Genomic DNA, 25,737 nt, shown 5'->3' on the forward strand with positions numbered 1-25,737 from the left:
GGATTTTTAAAAATAACTGAACTTATTTTTTATGTATAATGTTCTAAACTATGATATAAGCATTAGAAAGGGAGAATTTGCGAAATAATGTTGATTTCAAAATTTTGAAATACGTAGGTTGCAATTGGGTAGTGATCTGAGAGAACTGTGGATCTTAGGGTGACCCTAGTTGAATGAGCTGATCTCTTATTGTGAATCTAGTTCAGCAATAACCTTAATGGACAGGCAGACCTGACATCTTCCTGTATCCCAGGGCGATGTCAATCCTGATTTACAGGCTATGTACCCCAGTTCTAAGAAGTTGCAAAATGGAACAAAACATAGCACTTTTAGATTACATTTCCCAGGAAAAAAGGATCTTTTATGGCTGTTGAATCTAATCATTTTCAGACAATAAGTTGACTTGTACTCAGAATCTGTTTGTTTTTTTTTTAAAGTTTCAGGTGTACATCATTGTACTTCTGCTTCTGCATAGATTACATCATGTTCACCACCAAAATACTAATTACAACCCATCACCACACACATGTACCGAATTGTCCCTTTCACCCTCCTCCCTCCCCCCTTCCCCTCTGGTAACCACCAATCCAATCTCTGTCCCTATGTGTTTGTTTATTGTTGTTATTATCTACTACTTAATGAAGGAAATCATACGGTATTTGACCTTCTCCCTCTGACTTATTTCACTTTGCATTATACTCTCAATGTCCATCCATGTTCTCACAAATGGCTGGATTTCATCGTTTCTTATGGCTGAGTGGTATTCCATTGTGTATATATACCACAGCTTCTTTATCCATTTGTCCCTTGATGGGCACTTAGGTTGCTTCCAAGTCTTGGCTATTGTGAATAACGCTGCAATGAACACAGGGGTGCATGTACCTTTGCAAATTGGTGTTTTCAAGTTCTTTGGATAAATAGCCAGCAGTGGAATAGCTGGATCATATGGTAGTTCTATCCTTGATTTTTTGAGGAATCTCCATACTGTTTTCCATAGTGGCTGGACCAGTTTGCACTCCCACCAGCAGTGTATGAGAGTTCCCTTCTCTCCACATCCTCTCCAACACATGTTGTTTCCTGTCTTGTTAATTACAGCCATTCTGGCGGGCGTGAGGTGATATCTCATTGTAGTTTTGATTTGCATTTCCCTGATAGTTAGTGATTTTGAACATCTTTTCATGTGTCTGTTGGCCATCTGTATATCTTCTTTGGAGAAATGTCTGTTCAGGTCTTTTGCCCATTTTTTAATTGGGTTGTTAGTTTTTTTGTTGTTGAGATGCATGGGTTCTTTATATATTTTGGAGATTAAGCCCTTATCAGATGTTAGGTTGTCTTTTCGTTTTGTTGATGGTTTCCTTTGCTGTGCAGAAGCTTTTTAGTTTGATGTAGTCCCATTTGTTTATTTTTTCTATTGTTTCTCTTGCCCGGTCAGATGTGGTGTTTGAAAAGATGTTGCTAAGACTGATGTCGAAGAGCATACTGCCTATGTTTTCTTCTAGAAGTTTCATAGTTTCAGGTCTTACATTCAAGTCTTTAATCCATTTGGAGTTAATTTTTGTGTATGGTGTAAGGTAAGGGTCTACTTTCATTTTTTTGCATGTGGCTATCCAGTTTTCCCAACACCATTTGTTGAAGAGACTTTCTTTTCCCCATTGTATGTTCTTGGCTTTTTTGTCAAAGATTAGCTGTCCATAGATGTGTGGGTTTATTTCTGGGCTTTCGATTCTATTCCATTGATCTGTGTGTCTGTTTTTGTGCCAGTACCATGCTGTTTTGGTTACTATAGCTTTGTAGTATATTTTGAAATCAGGGAGTGTGATACCTCCAGCTTGGTTCTTTTTTCTCAGGATTCCTTTAGCTATTCGGGGTCTTTTGTTGTTCCAAATAAATTTTAGGATTCTTTGTTCTATTTCTGTGAAAAATGTTGTTGGAACTTTGATAGGGATTGCATTGAATCTATAGATGGCTTTAGGAAGTATGGACATCTTAACTATGTTAATTCTTCCAATCCAAGAGCACACAATATCTTTCCATTTCTTTGTGTCTTCTTCAATTTCTTTCAGAAATGTTTTATAGTTTTTGGTGTACAGCTCTTTCACCTCTTTGGTTAAGTTTATTCCTAGGTATTTTATTCTTTTTGTTGCAATTGTAAATGGGATGGTATTCTTAATTTCTCTTTCTGCTACTTCGTTGTTAGTGTACAGAAATGCAACTGATTTTTCTATGTTGATTTTGTATCCTGCAACTTTACCATATTCGTTTATTACTTCTAAAAGTTTTCTGGTGGATTCTTTAGGGTTTTCTATATATAAAATCATGTCATCTGCAAATAGTGACAGTTTCACTTCTTCCTTTCCAATTTGGATCCCTTTTATTTCTTTCTCTTGCCTGATTGCTCTGGCTAGGACTTCCAATACTATGTTAAATAGGAGTGGTGACAGTGGGCATCCTTGTCTGGTTCCTGTTCTTAGAGGGATAGCTTTCAGTTTTTCACCATTGAGGATGATATTAGCTGTGGGTTTGTCATATATGGTCTTTATTATGTTGAGGTACTTTCCTTCTATACCCATTTTATTCAGAGTTTTTATCATAAATGGATGCTGTATCTTGTCAAATGCTTTCTCTGCATCTATTGAGATGATCAAGTGATTTTTGTTCTTCATTTTATTAATGTGGTGTATTACGTTGATTGATTTGCGAATGTTAAACCATCCCTGCATACCTGGAATAAATCCCACTTGATCATGGTGTATAATCTTTTTAACGTATTGTTGTATGCGATTTGCTAGTATTTTGTTGAGGATTTTCTCATCGATGTTCATCAGTGATATTGGCCTGTAATTTTCTTTTTTTGTGTTGTCCTTGTCTGGTTTTGGGATCAGGGTAATGTCAGCTTCAGAATGAGTTAGGAGCTCCCCTCAATTTTTTGGAAGAGTTTGAGAAGGATAGGTATTAAGTCTTCTTTGAATGTTTGGTAGAATTCACCAGGGAAGCCGTCTGGTCCTGGACTTTTATTTTGGGGGAGGTTTTTGATTACTGTTTTGATCTCCTTACTGGTGATTGGTCTATTCAAATTCTCTACTTCTTCTTGATCCAGTTTTTGAAGGTTGTATGATTCTAAGAATTTATCCATTTCTTCCAGATTGTCGAATTGGTTGGCATATAGCTTTTCATAGTATTCTCTTATAATCTTTTGTATTTCTGAGGTGTCTGTTGTAACCTCTCCTCTTTCATTTCTGATTTTACTTATTTGTGCCTTCTCTCTTTTTTCTTGGTGAGTCTAGCTAAAGGTTTGTCAATTTTGTTGATCTTTTCAAAGAACCAGCTCTTGGTTTTATTAATTTTTCTATTGTTTTTTTTGTCTCTTTTTCTTTTATTTTCGTTCTGTTTTTTTTGCTTTCCCTTCTTCTACTGATTTTGGGCTTTGTTTTTTCTTCTTTTTCCAGTTCCTTCAGGTGCATTGTTAGATTGTTTATTTGAGATTTTTCTTGTTTGTTGAGATAGGCCTGTATCGCTATAAACTTCCCTCTTAGAACCGCTTTTGCTGTATCCCATAAATTCTGGCATGTCGTATTTTCATTTTCATTTGTCTCCAGGTATTTTTTGATTTCTTCTTTGATTTCTTCGTTAACCCAGTCGTTGTTCAGTAGCATTTTGTTTAGTCTCCATGTATTTGTGGCTTTTCTGATTTTCTTCCTATAGTTGATTTCTAGTTCCATACCGTTGTGGTCAGAAAAGATGCTTGGTATTATTTCAATCTTCTTAAATTTATGGAGACTTGTTTTGTGGCCTAATATGTGATCAATCCTGGAGAATGTTCCATGTGCATTTGAAAAGAACGTGTATTCTTCGGTTTTTGGATGGAATGCTCTGTATATATCTACTAGGTCCATCTGTTCTAGTGTGTCGTTTAAGGCCAATGTTTCCTTATTGATCTTCTGTTTGGATGATCTATCCGTTGGTGTAAGTGGAGTGTTAAAGTCCCCTACTATTATTGTGTTACTGTCTATTTCTGTTTTTATGTCTGTTAATAATTGCTTTATATATTTGGGTGCACCTACATTGGGTGCGTAGATATTTACAAGTGTTACATCCTCTTGTTGGATTGTTCCCTTGATCATTATGTAATGCCCTTCTTTATCTCTTTTTACAGTTTTTGTTTTAAAGTCTATTTTGTCTGATATGAGTACTGCTACCCCAGCTTTCTTTTCATTGCCATTTGCGTGGAGTATCTTTTTCCATCCCTTCACTTTCAGTTTGTGAGTGTCTTTAGGTCTGAAGTGTGTCTCTTGTATGCAGCATATATATGGGTCTTGCAGAATCTGTTTTTTAAAGTTACTAATTTCTTCATTCATTATATAACAGCATGCCTGATACTATTAGGGTAATAATAGCTGATAGTTTGGCTTTTTTTTTTTTTTTGTGAGGAAGATCGGCCCTGAGCTAACATCTGCCAATCCTCCTCTTTTGGCTGAGTAAGACTGGCCCTGGGCTAACATCCATGCCCATCTTCCTCCACTTTATGTGGGACGCTGCCACAGCATGGCTTTACAAGCGGTGTATCAGGTGTGCACCCAGGATCCAAACCGGCGTACCCCAGGCCGCCACAGCGGAGCGCACGCACCAAACGGCTTGCGCCACTGGGCCGGCCCCTAGTTTGGCTTTTTACATGCATTATCTTACCTAATCCCTATGTTAACTCTATGAAGTAGGTTTTGTTATTATCCTTGTTTTATAGATGAAAAAAACTATGTTTCCACAGAGAGGCTAAAGCACGAGAGGCAAGTAATTTGACTGTACGCACACAGCAACAGAATAGAATCTGGTATAGTAGGTACTCAATTAATATTTGTTGAATGAATTATATATTTTATTATTATATTATATAAACATACAGATTCAGTTTCTGTGTTAAGTATTATTTTCTCATAGGTAAAAATTATATTTTAGTTAGTCATGGAATATAGTTTTAATTACTCTCAGAATTTTTATTGAATGAAATGTGAAGTCTCTTTTTGTTTGCAAAATTTGCCTCCTATAAGTGCATAGAAATGTGATTGACTCATTATCATATTATTCTGTTCCTCTGGTAGTGCATTATACTCTAAAATAATTAAATATATATTGTAATAATTTAAGAAGTAATAACACTCCTATATAATTAGAACCTTGATATTTATTCTCAGAATTTATTTAGCACCACATCATAAGATGAAAATAATAATAACCTGATAAAAATTAAGCTTAAAAGATAGAAACAGTGTTTGAAAAGTTACTTTTCTTATTTTACTTTTTAATGAGAAACAGCCACAGCTTTCCAAGGTACCATCTTTGGCCTCGGGGGACAGATTCAGTTAATACTTTCTGGTTCCAGAAAAAAAATGTTCTTTCTCAGATTTAGACTATCAGCTTTATATTTACAAATTTTTTATTTATTTATTTATTTTTGTGTGTGTGTGAGGAAGATCGGCCCTGAGCTAACATCTGCCAATCCTCCTCTTTTTTTGCTAAGGAAGACTGGCCCTGGGCTAACATCCGTGCCCATCTTCCTCTACTTTATATGTGATGCCACCACAGCATGGCCTGATAAGCGGTGCATCGGTGCGCGCCCGGGATCGGAACCGGCGGACCCCGGGCTGCCGCAGCGGAGTGCGCACACCTAACCACTTGCGCCACTGGGCCGGCCCCTATATTTACAAATTAAAAAAACAAAACAAGGGGCCGGCCAGGTGGCGTAGTGGTCAAGTGCACGTGCTCCACTTTGGCGGCCCGGGGTTCACGGGTTTGGATCCCAGGCACGCACTGATGCACCGCTTGTCAAGCCATGCTGTGGCAGCATCCCATGTAAAATAGAGGAAGATGGGCACAGATGTTAGCCCAGGGCCAGTCTTCCTCAGCAAAAAAAGAGGAAGATTGGCATCGGATGTTAGCTCGGGGCTAATCTTCCTCACCAAAAAAACAAAAAACAAAAAAAACCCCACCAATCAGAACAAAACAAAAACAGAAAAGTCTTAAAAAGGTCTTTTGTTCCAAAAGCATAAATCTGACTAATAGAGTGTCTCTTTTAGAAGTAAAGACTCTTTTTGTTTTCTCCCCCCCTAATAATTTCTAGAAGCAAGCCTGAAATGATTTCTTTGTTCACCTTCCCCATTATCATTAAACAATTGAATGTACCTATCTGGAAACTGGATTATTCTAGATCTGAGGCTCTCAAACTTTCTGGTCTCAGGTCTCATTTACACGTTTTTTTTTGTTTTTGCTGAGGAAGATTCACCCTGAGCTAACATCTGGTGCCAGTCTTCCTCTTTTTTGCTTGAGGAAGATTCACCTTGAGCTAACATCTGTTGCCAATCTTCCTCTTTTTTGTATGTGGGTCACTGCCACAGCATGGCCACTGACAAGTGGGTGTAGGTCTGTGCCCAGGAACCAAAGCCAGGCTTCCAAAGCAAAGCGTGCCAAACTTAACCAGTAGGCCACTGGGCTGGCCCCTCCTTTACACTTTTAAAAAGCATTGAAGATCCCAAAGAGCTTTTATTTATGTGGGTTATACCTATTGATATTTATCCTATTAGACATTAAAACAGAAAACTTAAAAATATTTATTTATTCACTTAAAATAACAACATTAGGGCCAGCAAAAACAAAACAAAAAATAAAATAAAATAAAACAACATTAAACACATTACATGTTATCATAAATAAAATATTTTTTATGAAAAATAACTTTTCCAAAACCAAACAATTTCATGGTTTTACATTTTTGCAAATCTCTGTAATGTCTGGTTTAATAGACATTTTAATGCTTAGAAGATAGCTGGCTTCCCATGTCTGCTCCTATATTCAATCTGTTGTGATATCACATGTATCCCATGTAGCCTCTAGAAAACATCAATATGTATTTGTGAGAGAATGAAAATGAAAAAGGCAAATAACAATTAGTATTTTTATGAAAATAGTTTTGACTTTATAAACCTTAGACCATGTTTTGAGAACCACTGTTCTAGATATTTGTGAGTTAAACAGATACCATACTTGGTAGATAGGCCCTTATAATCTTATTAAAACTGAACATACATGAGATAAATAATGATTAATAACATGTCAAACCAAGGAATAAAGAAATGGATTCTAAAGTGTCATAAGCAGAGGACGAAGGTCATAGGATTTGAATTTGTGTCCTTTATAATTGGTCAGAGACCATATCCTGCACATAATTGAGTAAATATTGGTTAATTAATCAATTCATGGAGTAGGGGATTTGAATACCTGATTGAATTGAATCAAGAGAGATGGGTGAGTTATGAAATGTTGGAGGCTTCGGGGTGCTGTATAAATAGCTTCACCTTAGTGGAGGCCAGTTTGGGTGACCCAAATCATACACGTCTACCTCTTCTCTAGGAAAAAATTTTTTTAATTGTTTGAATTCATTGATATAGAATTATATTCTGCTATTCCTTGTTTCCTCTTTTATCATTTCTCTCTCTCTCTCTCTCTGTATGTATGTGCGTGTATGTGTATATATACATACACACGTACAATGCACACATATATATTTATTACTTTGGAGGAGCAGCACTATAGATTGGAACGTCATGAACTCTGAGGGTCATATGAACTGTTCTACTTTGTACCATGTGTACAACTGTGGGAAAATTAACTTCTCTAAGCCTGTTTCCTCACTTGTAAGAATATTTCACTAATACTGAATGTTAAATGCAATGATTTAATATATGTAAGTTCCCAGTACAGTAAATATGTAGTTAACAAACACTAGATTACCTTGTACTGCCTTTCAGAGTGCAAATTGTGTTTATGGTAGGTTTTTGAAAGGCTCTCAGAAATTATTCTGAAAATTACCTCTGTTGTGGCTCAAGAAGAATATTTTTACTTTAAAAGATTTAGGAAGTTAACACAAAGTTTATAAATTTAAGAATATAAATCATGATTGTAGCTTTCTATTACTTCAATGTTTAACTATTGGATTAAACAATATGAAATTGCTTTTTTTGGAGTCAAAAATAGTGAACTGTGGGCAACTTCATGTGGCTCAACCTGTAGCTACTTGAACTAGCTAATAGCTTCTTAAAATCTTCATTTTTGAGTTTCTAAATACTTGATAATTTTAGGAAAAAAATTACTGAGCCCCTTTTTCTGTACAAGGCACAGAAAGACATTATATCGACTAGAAGTTGGCCCAAATATAAGCAACAAGGTACAGACAAACATAACATAGTTATTAGATGGAACCTTAGAAACTGGAGATACCAGTGCTAGCACTTTTAAGATGCAAAAACTGAGATCCAAAAGATTAAGCTTTGATTAGCTCTGATTTGATGAAGCTATGATTAGAAATCAGGTTTCCTGATTGCCAGTCTAATCCTTTTTATTATACCACATTTCTTTTCACGACAGTTCTTTGATAAACTTTTTTTCTGGTACTCTTTGTTATAGGCAGTTTTCCTTTGTTTTTTGCTGTGGCGAGCATGATTTTTTTTTGCTTGGAGATAGTACTGTTGAGTTCATTGAGGGCTTTGGAAGGATTGAAAAAAGAAGTGTTGATTGGCAGGTATAGACATTAGTTGGTCCCAGTTTCTAGTTGATGTATCATGTTAGGATGTTGAGACATAGTTTTTCATTTTTCCTTTCAGATGACCTCATGCAGCTAATAAAGTTATGTCCCCACACTGAATTAATTCAGTGTCTCACTAAAGAATGGAATGGGAAGCCACCATCTTTATCCTTTGGTCTTGCTATACTTTATTTGTTCTCTGCAGATATGAAAACAGTTGGCATTAAGCTACTTCAAGAAATAAATAAAGGTGGAAAAGGTAAGCAGAATAAAATGTTGTAAAAGAAATAGCAGTGAGTTATTTAGGGAAAGGTTCAAGATTATTATGTTTGAGTTAACTCAATCTTCCTAAGAGTTCCTTCTTGGCAAGAGGTAACTTTAGGAGTTTATAAATGTAAAGATTACCATGTTAATAATAATCTCTTGCCAATGGTATATATTTCTTGGAGGAATTAGAATGAAGACAGAGTCCTTATGACGCTTGAGGGGAATGTCATAATTATAATAGCTAACCCTTAAAAAAAACTCTATGTTTTTAACATGTGTATATTTAGTAATTTTAATATGTGTTTTAAATGTTATTTAGACATAAACTACATTTTTTATTCCTAAACCAAATATATATGTAAATATCATTTACATATGATATTTACTCTGAACCTAGCTCTGCAGTGGGATCAAGAATAACTAATTAGATCTCACTTTTTTTTTTTCCTTTCTCTAATTGAATATAGGAACTTGAGCAGAGAACTTGACTTTAAATTACTGTATGGGGTCAAAGAATGAATAGTGAATTACATGAAACATATTTGGGAAGATTATTTTGAAATTATCATTATAGGTGTTAACTAAAATATTTTATTTGATAGAAAAATAATAATCATGGTAGAAATAAAATAATAGTGATGACAGTATTCTAAAAAGAGATCTTCCTCCATTAAGTATTGTAAATAATGCAGGTAGTAGATAAGAAATAAGTTCCATAAATAGATATATCCCACAGAGGGTCACTATAATTGATTTTCAGAAGTAAATAATATCATTAGTTTTTTTTAATAAAATCTTTCTTTTATTTCCTTTAGAAAAATATTTGTTGCAGAAGCCCCATCATTAACAGGTCTCTAGCTAGAGATAGGATGGGGGGTTTGCCAAAGAGTCTTTAAGCCTTTGGGTCAGCATTACTAGGGCATTTATAAAAGTGTTTGAAGGATCATGACCTATAAGCCTAAAATCTAAGACCTAAAACCTAAAAGTAGACCTATAAGCACTCAGTTATTTGATAATTTGTAGTGGTACCTTATAGACTCTCTGAATGAGGCTGAGCCACATTCTTCACTTTCTGAGCTCCCTTCTTATAGCTTTCAATATCTGCTAACCTTACCAAGAAGGGGATGAGTGGAGGGGTGGGGAACGTGAGAAATGGTAGAGGGTTGAATTGAGGCATAAAAAGTTTAATGAAAAAGGAGGAGAAGGAACTAACACTTGAATACTTATCATGAGCTGGACTAAGCACGCCACGTTAGACTTATAGGAATCAGGTATGGGAATCAGGTTTAATAGTAACTAAGTTGAAAAGATATCCTTTTCTATTTTCGAAGAATTTCTAGGTGTAAAGTATGGATTATTAAATAAGTGCCATACTATAATGTGTTTTTTTCCCTCAGATGCAGTTGAATATCTTATGATAAATGATCCATTTTGCTCCCTAGAAAGTTGGCAAGAAATGGCAGATATATGTTTACAGAATGGCTTTGACAAATTATCTAATAACATCATGTCCATTCTTCGATCTCAGGCTGGAGTTACAGAAATTTCTGAAGAGGATGATACACTCAACTTAATGGAACATGTTTTTTGGTAGTTCTATATCTTAACCAGTTGAGGGAGCTTGTACAACATTTTATGTATGTTGGTTGGGCAAATTGATTTTGGCATAACTAACTTATGAATAAATCTAGAGTATGAAGCTCTCAGAAATAAATCATGCTTCTTTTGTTATGATGACATTTGGATTTGTCCTTGAAACATTTATACCATTGCTTCCTTTTTTTCCATATGGTCATTTTTTATATTGAATCTTGATAAATCCAAGAATATAACTTTGTATAAAACTCAGTTTAGGCATTTCTATCTAAGGGCATAAGCTAATGTCTAGGTATGTTCCTTTCTGGTGATCTAATTTGATAGCAAGAACTGAGGAAGGTGTGCGTAGTATCCTTTCTGTTAGACTGATTTCCCAAGCATCAACAAGAGAGGCAAGATGTCATTTCAAGGTTGGACTCACTGGTGAAAACCTAGAGCATATATTTTGTACTACTGGGTTAAAGATGTGCCCCCTGCTTTGGTGTATAAAAATGGCAAACATTAGTCTTCTACTTTAAAAGTTGGGAATCCTAGCATGTTCTTACCTAGAGAGAGGACCACCAAATTTTGCATAGAAGTAGACCTGGGATACCTGTAGGCACGGAAAATATGTTATAAGAAGTGGTTTTGGGTGATTTCAAGTGTCTGAATCAGTTATTTGATTGAAAACTCAGAGTTCTGTGTCATGGACAGGTGTAATATTCAGAATATTTAATGATCAGTATGGCACAGGCACCAATCAAACAGAAAAGATACTCAGCTAATCAGAATAGCTTTCAGCCCCTATGCCACACCGGAACATACCAGGTGAATGTTAGCCTTGATCATGAAACATGATCTGCTGCTATAAATGAGCTGCTATTAAATAGAATAAGTAAAGAGCATAAGCTTTTCCCTCTTAAATTTAAATTGAATGTATATTTTTAAATTTGTAGTGGAAAGAATATAAACTTGGAATCAGACAGCCTCATATTCAAATTCTGGTCCTACCTCTTACTCTCTAAAATATGGGCAGAAATACCTCCCCTAAAGGTTTGTTGTAAGGATTAGTGATATGTATGTGTAGTATATATATAGAACATAATGGAGGAACTTAGTAGAAGATAACTGTTATTTCTATGTAATAGGTTCCAGAAACACATGTTCCTCTACTTGGTTTATACTTACTAAATCCCACAAAGCTATCCATTTGTATTTGTGTAATTATCCTCCTTTGGAGTATTTGATATATTGAAATACTTTACTGCCTATATTAAGCTATTTGTCTACACTAATATTAGGTTGCTTGGCTTATCTTATAAATCCAAAAAAGTGCTGGCTGAGTTCTCAATTTTTCCATATATTGCTAAACACAGTACTGGATAATTATAATTCGGTTTTCTAAAACATAATATTTTTTAAAGTAATACATGTGCACAATTTAAAAGCCTTATTGATAAAAGGCTTATAATAACTAATAATATTTTGACTTTTGGCTATGATTTTTGGAAAGATGAAGGATGGAAAAAAGGAATCGAAAGAGAATATTTCAGCAGCATTGATTCTTTATGTATCAATGGCTTAAAACCTTTTCTTGTTTGAGACTGGTATGATTAACAGAAAGCTATTATGTGTCCATTGACAGAACTTAGAAAAAAATGTGTCCATGAAAGCCAGGCGGATGAAGTAGAAACATAAATCTGGAAAAAGCTTGGAATAGCAGCTATTGTTCTCGTTACTGTTAATTTGGCTTTGGTTTTAACATGTTTTTCCTCCACTCATTATTATTCCGTCTTTGTTAGCATTACCTTTGGCAGTTTTCCCAAGGAAAGTAAAACTTGTCAAGTGAGTATAAATTAAAATGCCTGGAGATGGAGTTGGGATGAAGAGCAGGAATATAAAGTCAAGTGGGGGCAGGAGAAAGAGTTGAGTTGTGAGCTACAAAGGGCTCGGAAGTGGTAAGAACCTCCCTGCAAGCTGCACTGAAAGAGGTATAAACGTGAGCCTCGTGGCATAGGAGCCTGTGTTCTGGACCAGCTCTACCACGATCTAGCTTTGTGTCCTTTTCCTCATGAATTTATTTTCACTAGACAATTCCTCTTGTCATTTACAACTCAAAAATTCAGTAATTCTAGAAAGGTACAAATGATTTCCCAGTGCTTTTCTGACCTTCTGTCTAAATTTTAAATACCGTGATTCACCATCAGCATCAGCAGCACGTACTGAATACCTATTTGGTGTATGGTCTCTGCTCTCAAGATTACAAATTCAGTGGGAAGACAGCATATTTTTTTAAATAATTAACAATAATTCCTTATCGTCTAATATCCATTCTATATTCTTATTTTACCAATTGCTTAAGAATGCCTTTTTACAGTTGGGTTGTTCCAGTTAGGATCTAAACAAGGTTTGTGTGTTCTATTTGGTGGTTGTGTCTCTGCATCTGGAGTATGCCTCCTTCCCTGTCTTTTTTCTGCTCTTGCCATTGACTGGTTGGACTGGCTTGGCTGTTAGTGAGAATGTTCCACATTCTGGATTTGTCTGATTGCTTCTTTATGGTGTTATTTAACTTGTTCTTCTATTTCCCGTATTTCCCATAAATGGAAGTTAGCTCTAAAGACTTGACTAGATTTAGGTTCAACTATTTTGGCAAAGATGCTGAGTGCTTCTTTGTGATGCTGAGTACTTCACATTCCATCCTATAATGATGCACTAAATGTTTGGTTGTCTTATCTCATTGCTTTTGGGGATAAAGTCCAAAATCCTTAACATGGCCTAAAAAACTCTGCATTATCAGGATTCCAGCTGCCTTCCCAGCCTCATCTCCTACCATACTCCTCACTTTCTTCAAGACAGAAACTTGCCTTCTTTCTGTTCCTCCTGTAAAGGGCTTTAAAATATGCTATTTTTTCTACCTGGAAGGCTCATTCCTTTCTTTTTACCTGGTTAATACTTTCTTTTACTTCAGATCTTAGCTTAGTTAAAACTTCCTCAGCGAGGCCTTTCGTGACTTCCTTACTTATGCCAGTTTTCCCTTTTATAGGCTGTCTTTTATTGCCATTATCACGGTTGTAGTCAGGGACAATACTTTTTATTGGGGAAGGACAATACCTTTTGAGGGTGTGGGAAATGGGGGAGGGTTACTGTATTTGTTTTCTAGGGCTGCTGAAACAAAGTACCATAAACTGAGTGGCTTAACCAACAGAAATTTATTATCTCATAGTTCTGAAGGCTGGAAGTCTGAAATCAAGGTATCTACAGGATTGGTTCCTTCAGAGGACTGTAAAGGAATAAGCTGTTCCAGGCCTCTGCCTTTCCCCTTGGCTTATAGGTGGCCATCTTCTCTATGTCTCTTATGTCATCTTCCCCCTATGTGTGTTTGTGTCCAAATTTCCTCTTCTTATAGGAGACCAGTCATAATGGATTAGGGCCCACCCTAATGACCTCATTTTAACTTGATTACCTCTGTAAAGACCCTATCTCCAAATAAGGTCACATTTTGAGGTACTGGGTGTTAGGGCTGCAACATATGAACTTTGGGAGGACACGATTCAAGCCATAACACTTACCATTATATTACCAAAATCAAACACAGTACTGAGTACAAAGTGAATTTCAATAAGTAGTTGAATGAATAAATTCCAGGCTGGACCTGGTATCTTTCATATTTAATGCCAATTTTGTGAATTAACTTTACTCTTTATTTTTTTGGTAAATTTTATTGGTATATAAACATATATATACACAATAATACATTCTGGAAAATACACAAATTATAACTATAGAGCACAATAATTTTTCACAAAGTGAACACATTTGTGTAACCAACTCCCAGATGAAGAAACAGAATACCCCGGGAATCCTAGAAGCCCCCTTCCAGTCACCATTATCCCCCTCCCAACGATAGCCACTATCCTGACTTATCATACCATAGGTGAGTTTCGCCTCATGTTGAATTTTATATTAATGAAATTATAATGTGTTTATTTTTGGGTATTTGGTTCTTTTGCTCTTTATTATTTTTTGTGAGGTTCTTCCATGTCATGTGTAGTTGTAGCTGTTTATTGTCATCAATATTTATTATTCCATTGTGTAAGTATACCACAATTCTACCACAGATGGACATTTAAGTTGTTTCCAGTGTGGGGCTAATACACACAGTGCTTCCATGAACGTTCTTGTACATGTCTTGTATGTGAACAGATGTGTACATTTCTCCTGCTTTGTTTTTTAGGTTGATAGATACTAGTAGCTGTAATTTTCAGGGTCAACACTGCATTAATGTTTGATTTATAACAATATTCTCCTCTGACAGCTATAATGAAATAGCTATGATAGAAATTCTGCATTGGATTAGAAATAGCCAAAATTAGTCATATTTTTCTAAACCCATGGCTTTTTTAAAAAAATAGATTTTGTTTTTTTGAGCAGTTTTAGGTTCACAGCAATATTGAGCAGAAGATACGGAGATTTCCCATATACCCACAGACCCACATATACACAACCTCCCCTGTTATCAGCATCCCCCACCAGAATGGTACATTTGTTATAATTGATGAATCAACATTGACACATCATTATCACCCAAAGTCCATAGTTTACATTAGGGTTCACTCTTGGTGTTGTATGTTCTATGGGTTTGGACAAATTTATAATGACATGTGTCCACCATTATAGTATCAGAATGGTTTTATTGCCCTAAAAATTCTCTGTGCTCCACCTATTCATCAACCATGGCTTTTTTCATTTTTATACGGGGCAACTCTTCGCCTCCCATGTATGAAGAGAACAAATATTTTTAAAGTGCTCTGTGGGGCCGGCCTGGTGGCGTAGTGGTTAAGTTCCTGTGCTCCGCTTTGGCGGCCTGGGGTTCGCGGGTTCGGATCTTGGGCGTGGACGCACACTCTGCTCAGCAAGCCATATGTGGCAGCCCACATATAAAATAGAGGAAGATTGGCACAGATGTTAGCTCAGGGCTAATCTTCCTCACACACACAAAAAAGTGCTCTCTCTGCCAGACACTGTGCTAGTTATTTTATTTTATTTTATTTTATTTTATTTTATTTTATTATTTTATTTTATTTTATTCTAATTTTATTTTTTTGTGAGGGAGATCAGCCCTGAGCTAACATCCATGCTAATTCTCCTCTTTTTGCTGAGGAAGACTGGCTCTGAGCTAACATCCTTTTTTTTTTCCCCCAAAGCCCCAGTAGATAGTTGTATGTCACAGTTGCACAGCCTTCTAGTTGCTGTATGTGGGACGCGGCCTCAGCGTGGCCGGAGAAGAGTGCGTTGGTGCGCGCCCGGATCCGAACCCGTGCTGCCAGTAGCAGAGCGCGCACACTTAACCGCTAAGCCACGGGGCTGGCTCTGTGCTAGTTATTTTAATATGTATTCTTATTAAATCCTCACAACAATGTTGTGAAATAAATATTATTATCCCCATTTTTATAGGTGAAGAAAAGGGAGTTCAGAAGACAAAATAACATGCTGAAGATCACATAGTAGGGGTCATGATGAACTGTTTCTCTGACCAAATTAGGTGTTCCTTCTTCCATACCAATGGAAGAGAGGAAAATGTTTATTCCAGAGTCTGAAAGATTTAATTATACTAGTTACATGTCTGTTTAATTATTATAGTCAAGCATTTATCAAAATGAATTTCCATTAATTTCATTCATTTGGAAAGGTTTAGAGATTTTCTGAAACAGAAATTTAATCTAATGAATAAATTTTCTTAACCTTTAGCGCTTTTTCTAAATCCTGGATTAATTAAGAAATAACCGTTATATTTAATCACTTTTTTAACATCAACAGATGAAAACTTTACTTTTTAGTTGCCTTTAATTCTGTTAGATCGCCAAAGCATAAGTTAAGTTAAAAATCAAAGTACAGGCCTCATTTGTTTTGTTTTTGTGAAGAAGATCAGCATCTGATGCCAAGCCTCCTCTTTTTGCTGAGGAAGACTGGCCCTAGGCTAACATCTGTGCCCATCTTCCTCTTCTTTATATGGGACGCAGCCACAGCATGGCTTGACAAGCAGTGCGTCGGTGCGTGCCTGCGATCTGAACCTGTGAACCCTGGGCCGGCGAAGTGGAGCCCCCGCACTTACCAGCTATGCCACCGGGCCACACCCCCGTTTGTTATTTTTTTTTAACTTTTTCCCCGTTTGTTATTTTTTTTTAACTTTTTCCATTTCATGGAAATCTCATAAATTTCTTCCAGTCCTCAGAAAAAAAAAAACATTTCAACAAAGTTAAACCAGTGTAGCACTACTGAACATATAAAGTTGTCAATTTGCTAGTAGTTATAATTTGTTGTGTTCTTGGATTAAAAAAATATTGGATACAACATAAAGATAATATTATTTATGTAACTATTTCCTTTTGTTTATTTTTTATTGTTAGTTATCTACAGGTACCCTCCATACCTTGGGAATCTGTGTCAATCTCTCCTTGATGTTCTTTTCTTAGAATCCAAACAAAAGATCACTCTCAAGTATCTATAGAGGCCTGGTACAACTGTAAATGAGTGAAATGTGTCACAGTCAGGCAGAGGGATATCTGGGGCCTTTTTGAAAGGGACAGTTGTTGTAAATGCCAGCCAATTTTTTTCATACAGGATCATGGACTCAGAATTACCCTATCAGAAGCTGGAAATGTAGATTAGATGTGAGCAGTCCTGATTTTCAGAGTACTATGTAGGCCAAACAGGTTGGCCTATAGGTTGACCTATAGGCCACCAATTGAAACCTCTTTCTTAAACTCAGGAGGCCAGATTTAATTTCTTATTTCCATTAACTTTAAATGAAGCTTTTTGAGTGGATAAAGTAAGTCAAGTGCTACCATGTTTTCTCATTTAGAAAAAGCTGCTGCAGAATGCCCAATTTACTGATGTCCTGGTAATAGAAGGCAGGATTCTTTAACCTAAAAGGTAGAGCTATTATATGTACTGCCGGTCCAGAATGGAGGCCATTTTGATTTCTAATGCAGAGGAACTCGGAAAGTAGCACGGATGTAATTTGTGTGTAGAAAGAGAAAAAGATACATGCTGTTTAAATAATTTTGACACCTTTTTCCCTCATGCTAAAGAATGATCTTTTGATATCCTCCTCCAACTGTATTGCCATAAGGATGGTAAAGAAACAGTATTACAGTTTTTAAAAAGAGTTTACTAAGATATATTTTGAAGATTTTCCTAAATGGATCCTTGTTTCTATTCAGTTAGCTCTTTAGTGGAAATTCCATTGTGGTTGTGGGGGGCTGCCATTATCATGTTGTATTATCAAAGTGCCTGCAGAAATGATCACCACCAAGTGTTTTTAGTCCTCCATTAAGTACAAACTCTACCTTCAAGCTCCCATGTGTATTTATGTGTTAAGGCCACTGAGGAGGATCCACCTTTTTCATCCAAGGAACAGTTGCATGAGTTATATTCTGTTATCTTGTTTTCTTGGGTCAAATCATACCATATTATTATAAATGGAGCCAGTTTTAGTTGTATTTGTGCTTAACATGGCCCTTGAACTCTTTGTACATAGATTGAGATGTCTAATAACAAACCCCCATACATTTCCTCCTGGAACTCTTTCCTTACCCCACACCTGCTCATACAGTTGGAAAGCACGGAATCAGTGTGAGAATGTACATTTTGGAAGCAACCTCCACCAGTAGGACTGAATTATCAAAGATCTCTGCCAAGTTGCTTAAAGATCTAGGCATGTATGTGTTAACAATCATGGGTTTTGAATTGTAGGCCTTGACCAATTCAAAGAGCAAACAGTCTACATTTAAAGTCAGCATGCCATTTTTGCCCAGCTTCTCTGGGGTGAGCACTTATATTGATCAGTTCCTGAACACAACATCCAGAAAGAGTTTTGTTTTGATACTGGGATCAATAATGAGGGTGGGAAGAACATTGGCATAGAGACTCAAGTGGTTAGAGTTAAGATGGAAGCATATACGGTACAAAGACCTTTCTTTGGTCAGGATTTACTAGAATACAGTACAAATTTGACTCAGTAGATGGCGGTAGAGATGCCAGTATGACCTTCACCTCCACTTCAGCAAATTGAATTGTTTTTATGGGGAAGAAGTGAGGTTGGTCCTATTGTTGCTAGTCATGTTTTAAAATATAGCATTCTGTTTGCAAGCTTGGGATATCCAAGGACCATTCTTTTTTTTTTCCTAATTTTTTTTATTGTGGGAAAATACACATAACAAAAATTGCTATCTTAACCATTTTTAAGTGTCCAGTTCAGTGGTATTAAATACATTCATAATGTGCTACCATTACCACCATCATCTCCATAACTCTTTTTATCTTGTAAAACTGAAACTCTATACCCGTTAAACAATAACTTAGCATAAAAATTAAAAATAGAATTACCATATGATCCAGCAATCCCACTTTTGGGGGCATACCCAAAAGAATTGAAAGCACACTCTTGAAGAGGTGTTTGTACAGCCATGATGATAGCAGTATTATTCACAATAGCTAAAATGTGGAAGCAGCCCAGGTGTCCACTGACCAATGTATGGATAAGCAAAATGTGGTACATACATGCAATGGAATATTATTCAGTCTTAAAAAGGAAATTCTGAAATATGCTACGACATGAATGAACCTTGAGGACATTATGCTAAGTGAAATAAGCCAGTCACAAAAAGACAAATACTGTATGATTCCATTTATATGAGGTACTTAGAGTAGTCAAAATCATCAAGACAGAAAGAGTACTGATGGTTGCCAAAGGCTGGGGGGGAAGGGAGAATGGAGAGTTATTGCTTAATGGGTATAGAGTTTCAGTTTTACAAAATGAAAGAGTTATGGGGATGGATGGTGGTAATGGTAGCACATTATGAATGTATTTAATACCATTTAACTGGACACTTAAAAATAGCTAAGATGGTACATTTTGTTGTGTGTATTGTACTAAAAGAAAAAAAGAAAAAAAACTCTGCTCCTTTAACAGCTCTATCCCCATCTCTTTTGGTTATTGATGTCACAAATTATATCTTTAAACACTGTGTGCCCCAAACCATAAACTAATAATTCTTTTAAATGCATTAGTCTCTTAAACTATGTAGAAAACAAAATTTAGAATTACAAACCAAAGTTACAATAATACTAGCTTTTAGACTAATAATTTTAAAAAAGGTATTAATCTCTTAAATCATGTAGATAACAAAAAGTGGAGTTACAAACCATTGTTACAATAATATTAACTTTTGTAATTGCCTATGTGTTTACCTTTATTGAGATATTTATTTCTTTATATGTCTTTGTGTTACTGTCTAGTGTCCTTTCATTTCACCCTGCAGGACTCCCTTGAGCATTTCTTTCAGGGTAGATCTAGTGTTAACAAACTCCCTCAGCTTTTATTTATCTGGGAATGTCTTAATTTCTCCCTTACTCTTGAAGGACAGTTTTGCTGAATTTAGGATTCTTGGTTGACAGTTTTTTTTTTTTTCTTTTAGCATTTTGAATAGTACTGCCTTCTGGGCCTCCAAAGTTCCTGATGAGAAATCTGCTTGTAATCTCATAAAGATCCCTTGTATATGGCAAGTTGCTTTTCTCTTGCTGCTTTCAAGATTCTCTCTTTGTTTTTGTCATTGGCAAGTTTGATTATAATATGTCTCAGTGTGGGTCTCTTTGAGTTCATCTTACTTGGAATTCATTGAGCTTCTTGGATGTTTATTTCATGTCTTTCATCAAATTTAGGACATTTTCAGCCAATATTCTTCCAATTTGGGAAGTTTTCAGCCATTATTTCTTTGAATATTCTCTCTGTTCCTGTCTCTATCTCTTCTTCTGGGACTCCCACAGTGTATATGTTGGTCTGCTTGGTGGTGTCCCACAGGTATCTTAGGCTCTGTTCATATTTTTTCAATTTTTTTTCTTTCTATTCCTCAGACTTCATAATTTCCATTGTCCTATCTTTCTTCTGCTGCTGAAATCTACCTTTGAATCCCTCTAGTAAATTTTTCATTTCAATTATTGTATTTTTCAGCTCCATAATTTCTTTTTGGTTTCTTTTTAGGTTTTCTATCTCTTTATTGATATTTCTGTTTTATTCAGACATGATTTTCTTGACTTTCTCCACATCTTCTTTTAGTTCTTTGAGCATCTTTAAGACAGTTGTTTTAAAGTCTTTGTCAAGTAGATCTGCTATCAGTTCTTTTTCAGGAACTGTTTCTGTTGATTTATTTTTTTCCTTTGGGCCATACTTTCCTATTTCTTTATATGCCTTGTGATTTTTTGTTGAAAACTGGGCATTTGAATCTATTAATGTGGTAACTCTGGAAATCAGATTCTCTTCCTTCCCCAGGGTTTGCTGTTTTTGTTTCTGTTTATTGTTTTGTTTTTTTGATTTTTGTAGGCTGTCTCTGTGCCAGGGGTCTGCCTGAGGTATAAACTTAAGGTCTTCTCAAGTCTTTTCTGAACCTGCATCTTTCCCTGGGTATGCATGATGACTTTCTAATTTCTCCTGTATATGGAATTGCTTTTGAATGTCCTACTCTTTTGTGTCTGGCTACCAAAATGAAAAAAAGAGAAAAATGAAGGGAGGTAAAAAAAAGAGTACTGGCCCTTTAAATCCCCTGGATGTCACTTCAGCTGGAAGCTGGCCGGGCTTGTAACAATGGAGGGAGGTGCAACAACAATGGCCAACTGCCTCTTTGTTGGTATCTCTGAGATCAGAAGCAGCAATCAGTGATCAGAGCACAGATCCCCTATATTTTGAAGACAGGGTCTTTTTTGCCCACCCTGGCTCCTGCTAGCTGTGTGCAAGCTGCTCCAGGCAAAGGTGTACAGCTGCCTGCCATGGAGCTGGGGGTGGGGGATGGATAGCTGCTGCTGTACTAAGAGCTGAAATTAACTGCAATTTACTGTCCAAGCCTTCCCCTGGAAGTTGCAAACCTTCTGTAGACTCGAGAGTCCCAAGATAGTTACATCAGACAGCTTCTACCAGTGCAATTGTCGTATAGGTGGGAAGACAGATTCCTGGTGCTTCCTACTCTTCCATCTTCCCAGAATCCTCCTTGAAGATCATTTCTGGGAGATTTGTATTCTTAGGAAGACGGCCCTTTAAAGAAAAAAAAATTACTCTAAAATATTTTAAAATTCTAGCACTTTTACTTTTTTTGAGGTTTTCAGTTGAAGCAGGGATGAGGGAGGGGTGAGTGGGGTGAGCTGGGGCCTGGAGATGAAGGCTTTGTTCTCTAGACAGAAGATTTCTTTTCAAGACATTTCAAAGGCCGTATTGTAGTAGGATCCTGCCCATTATGCGGCGGTCCCACACTATTATATGCTTGACCAGGCCCTCGTGGCTTGGCTGACTTTTCTGTTTGTGCTATTCCAGGTTGAAGCACAGGCTGGCTGTAAAGTTGTTGCTTATACCATAATTTTAGCTTTGAAAATTTTGGCATGCACAGTCTATATTTCAGAAAAGTAAGAAATGTATACACAAAAATATTCAAGGCTGATAATTTACTGCCAGATTTGGGGGAGTCTGTTTTCTCAAAATCACTGAGATGGTTTCAAAACCAATTGAAGAAGGCACCTGGTTATTTTGCTTGCACAGTGTTCAATTCTTGATTCAAAGTGGCGAGATGAAATTATTACAGAGTTGAAAGCAAGAGGCTTCTCTTTGTGTCCCTGAACAAGACCCTGACCTAGGAAGTAATTCTGAGAATTTCTTATTTTCTGGCTCGGCCTGCCTGCTCACAGATCCCCACATAACACAAAGCTTTTGAAGGGAGCCCATGAGTCAAAGTCAAGCTTGCTTTCACCTCACGGTTGGAGTTTCACTTCTCTTTGTTTCTCAGCTCTGCCTCCGTCAAAAACAAGATAGCTTATTGGTCAAACAGCTCGTAGCTTCTCCAGGCCAGTTGTGTGTCGAGTGAAGGAGAAACGATGCCTGAAGCTTCCTGAAGAGGTGAATACGTTTTGGAGGACATGGAATTATTTGTAAGTCAGGGTTTCTCAATCTCAGCACTGTCAACATTTTGTACCAGATCATTCTTTGTTGTGTGAGGCTGACCCATGCACTGTCGGATGTTTAGTTGTATTCTGGCCTCTATCCACTAGATGCCAGTAGCGCTCCCCACTCCCCACCCAACCAGTCATGACTAGCAGAAATGTCTCCAGGCCGTGCCAAATAGTTGAAAACCACTGGTGTAAATTTTCCTAATGAGTATAAAAACTCTCCCAATCCACAGTTAAACATAATAATTACTGGAGGATTCTTCTGCAAAGAGGATCAAAGATAGCAAAATAAGTGAATGTACCTCCTTTATTTCTTTCTCCTACATAAATCATTATTTACCACGCAGATCCAGAAAGCATCCTGAGGTAAGTGCAGGGAAACAAACAAATGAAATAGGGCTTATCTCACTTTCAATTCATAACTCAGAAATCTAAATATCTCAAGGATTCTTGGCAAGAAAGAAGTAACTAACGTACTCAGATTTCTCTCATAAGCAGAAGCACATAACCCCAAACATGAGCTGCCTGCCTCTGGCCAAATTCTGCAGAATCCCCCCCTCCCACTCTGTTCTCAGCAGGAACAGTGGCTTCCCTGTTCCTAGGAACCATGCAGCCACGGTTTAACCTGGAAACCATCAGGTTTAATCTTCCTTCTTCCCACCTCTTAATCCCTTCCTACCTCTTCAGTTAGAAGCTCTGTTAGGGCTGTGGCAATGCCTGCCTTGAAGAGTAGAAACCAAGGACAGTGCCCTTGCTGGCTTGTGGATGGTGAGTTATGTACTGGAGTGCCATTTGCCACGCAAGATGATAAAGTGGACTCTAGTAGGTGAGAAAATAGGTGAGACTAGGCATAGCCATTAAATTGACCTATACTCAAACCAAGATTTGAAAGAGGTACTTTTGTGGCCTTTACAGAAATCCACAGAGATGATGACAGGATTGAAAGCATGACCTTTTGCAGAAAAACTAGTGGAAATGGGATCATTCACCTTGAAGAAAAGATTGAGGATGAACCATAAAGGGTCGTTAAACAGAGAAGCTTATAAGCTTTTCTACCTCTGCCTAACATAACAAAAAGACATTAATACAGGGTGTGAGGAATTTAAATTATTGCAGGGGAACACTTCTGATAGTTAAGGTTTATCAGTTTTACAAGGGGTACTAGTCCCAAGGGTGTTTTTGGAATCTTCTCTAAAGGTCTTTTAGAATTGTCTGAACTTGTTTCTGGCTCAGGTAGGGTGTGCAAGGGAAGGAATGGCCTTTTCAGTCTCACTGCTCTGGCACTTGGAAGGCTCAATACACATGTTGTGGTTGGCAGTGTGGTGACAACCTATCACCTAGGCAGAGCCTGACTTCGTTCTGTCAATCAGGACTTGGACAATGTTCTTTCTCAAGTGTGAGTTACTTGACCAGATTCAACAGATAGAGGTTTTTCTCCCTGCCTTCAGCAGGGCTTTGCATGTTTACTTACATAATCAGTGCTGCCATTTGGGTTCCCCCAAAAGCTGAAATGGAGATTTGTGTGCAGGCTGTTCATTAGGGAGTGCTCTTGGTATCAACATTCTGGAAGGGAGGGGGAGAAAGCAGGATTGGGCAGAGGGAGAAGTTAAGCTCTGAAGCAATCCAACAAAGCTGACCACATGGAAAGCTCTGGAGCTGGGATGGCCCCTCTGAGGCATCCGGGCAAGAGGGCTGGGCCTTCATACTCCCGTGGATGAGTCACCGGATGGGGGCTGCCCCCGAAGAAGGCATGACCTTGGGTGGGGCAGCTTCCTTAGCTCAGGCACTCCCCAAAGAGAGCTGACGGCTGAGGGTCTTCCAGCAGCATTCCCACCACGTGAGGGAATAAACCCTTCATTCAGGAAAGGAGATCTGGGGGGTGCATCACTGCGTTCACCACAAGCAGCTTTCCCTATCTTCTGCTCGAGTCTGAGACTTGCCCTTACTCTTTACTTATTTATACAAGAAGTGTTTTCCCTCCTCCAGGGACATATTTCCTGTACCCTCATTCCCATCCAACTCTTGCCACACTGGTACACAGAGTAAATGCAGAGTCACAGATTCTGTTTGTTCTGAAATGTATTCTTTCCTCTCTCCCTCCCTCCTTTCCCCTCTTCCTCACTTCCCTCCTTCAACTCTCATCAGGCAGGTTCACCTGCTTCCAATTTGAGCCTTGTGACAGCCAGCCTAGACAGCAAGCTAAATATCAGCTGATTTCTTCCTCTTTGGAGTTTTTCCATTATTCCCGTAGTGGCCACATGTTCCCCTCTCTGCCCTCTGCCAATACCTTGTGCATGAATTCCCAGAGCAGCAGTGCAGCAGACAGAAGGCTGGACTGGAGCCTGGGTTCGCTCAGCCACTAGCTTGTGGGACTTTGATCACAGCCTGTTTTCTCGATTAGCTCTCTAAAAGAGGAGAGACCATTGGACTAAGTGATCCCTAACATCTCTTCTAACTCCAACATTCAATGACTTTTTGATTTGAAGGATTTTCACAAAAGGAAATGGGAATGAAAAGGAATGACAGATTCCCTACTTAGTTTCGCTTCCTATCTCACCCACGTAGAATATTTGAGCCTCCTTTCCCAAATAAATGCAATATGTGGGATTAGTTATGGCATAGTCTGAAGTCTCTGGGGGAGTGAAGGTTTAGAATCCCCAGAACATTTTGGAAACCAGTCCGAATTGAAATCAGAGTTCATGGCAGCCCACCTTGCCGCTGCACTGGGCCTCTGTGAGGCTCTCCTGTGAGGTATGTGAAGGTGAATGGGGTCTTGTGCTGCTTTTGAAATGCTCCTGGGAGTCCACTGCAGCGAGAGGCTTCCTGCTGGTTTCATTCTCCTGGCCTCCCTCCCCTTTTCTTAATCTAAATGGATTTAGTTATCACTGTTGGTATTTTCTGTAGCAGTTGTCTTCTGTTTGTTTTTTGCACGAGACTGGCCAGGGTAAACGTTGGCCCTTGAAAGGAACTCAGGCTCAGGGAGACCAGGTAAGACTCTTCAAACTGTCCTTTCTTTTCCAGGCTGGTTATCTCCTTCAGCAACGACAGACCGTGATAAATGAGTTGCATAGAGTAAATATAGCAAAGAAGGTAGAAGCTAAAGAGAAAAGGCTGGTGGAAAAGTGAACCTGGCTGTTCAGAGAGCAGAGCTGACCTTATTTGCATAGTCACTCAGGTGTGGTTACTTATTTATGAAGCGCATTTCCTCTGAGGTGTGGAGAATAGGCTGCCTGTGAACGTGATCCCTGCTCTAGAATGCTCATGGCCAGGAGGCAGAGCCCAGTGGTACCCTTCTCCCCTCCCAAGTGCTCCTGTTAATTCCCTAAGCTTTTCCTGTC

General features: G+C 37.7%; 1 protein-coding gene across 4 annotated transcripts in view; it reads left to right on the forward strand.

Moving 5' to 3' along the window:
• CLHC1 (clathrin heavy chain linker domain containing 1) overlaps positions 1 to 10,573 on the forward strand; it is a 44,243-nt gene extending 33,670 nt beyond the window's left edge. For 3 of the 4 annotated variants that reach the window (XM_087436760.1, XM_087436758.1, XM_087436756.1), the window contains 2 exons: positions 8,649 to 8,828; positions 10,234 to 10,573. In XM_087436760.1, the coding sequence (XP_087292886.1) occupies positions 8,649 to 8,828; positions 10,234 to 10,430 (377 nt within the window). In that variant the 3' untranslated portion in view covers positions 10,431 to 10,573. The remainder of the gene's footprint in view (positions 1 to 8,648; positions 8,829 to 10,233) is intronic. The other variant, XM_087436759.1, reaches the window with a different exon arrangement.
• The last annotated feature ends 15,164 nt before the right edge of the window (positions 10,574 to 25,737 follow it).

This window comes from Ceratotherium simum, chromosome 11, assembly GCF_057802395.1.
Source record: "Ceratotherium simum simum isolate JZ-2026a chromosome 11, ASM5780239v1, whole genome shotgun sequence".
NCBI lineage: Eukaryota > Metazoa > Chordata > Mammalia > Perissodactyla > Rhinocerotidae > Ceratotherium > Ceratotherium simum.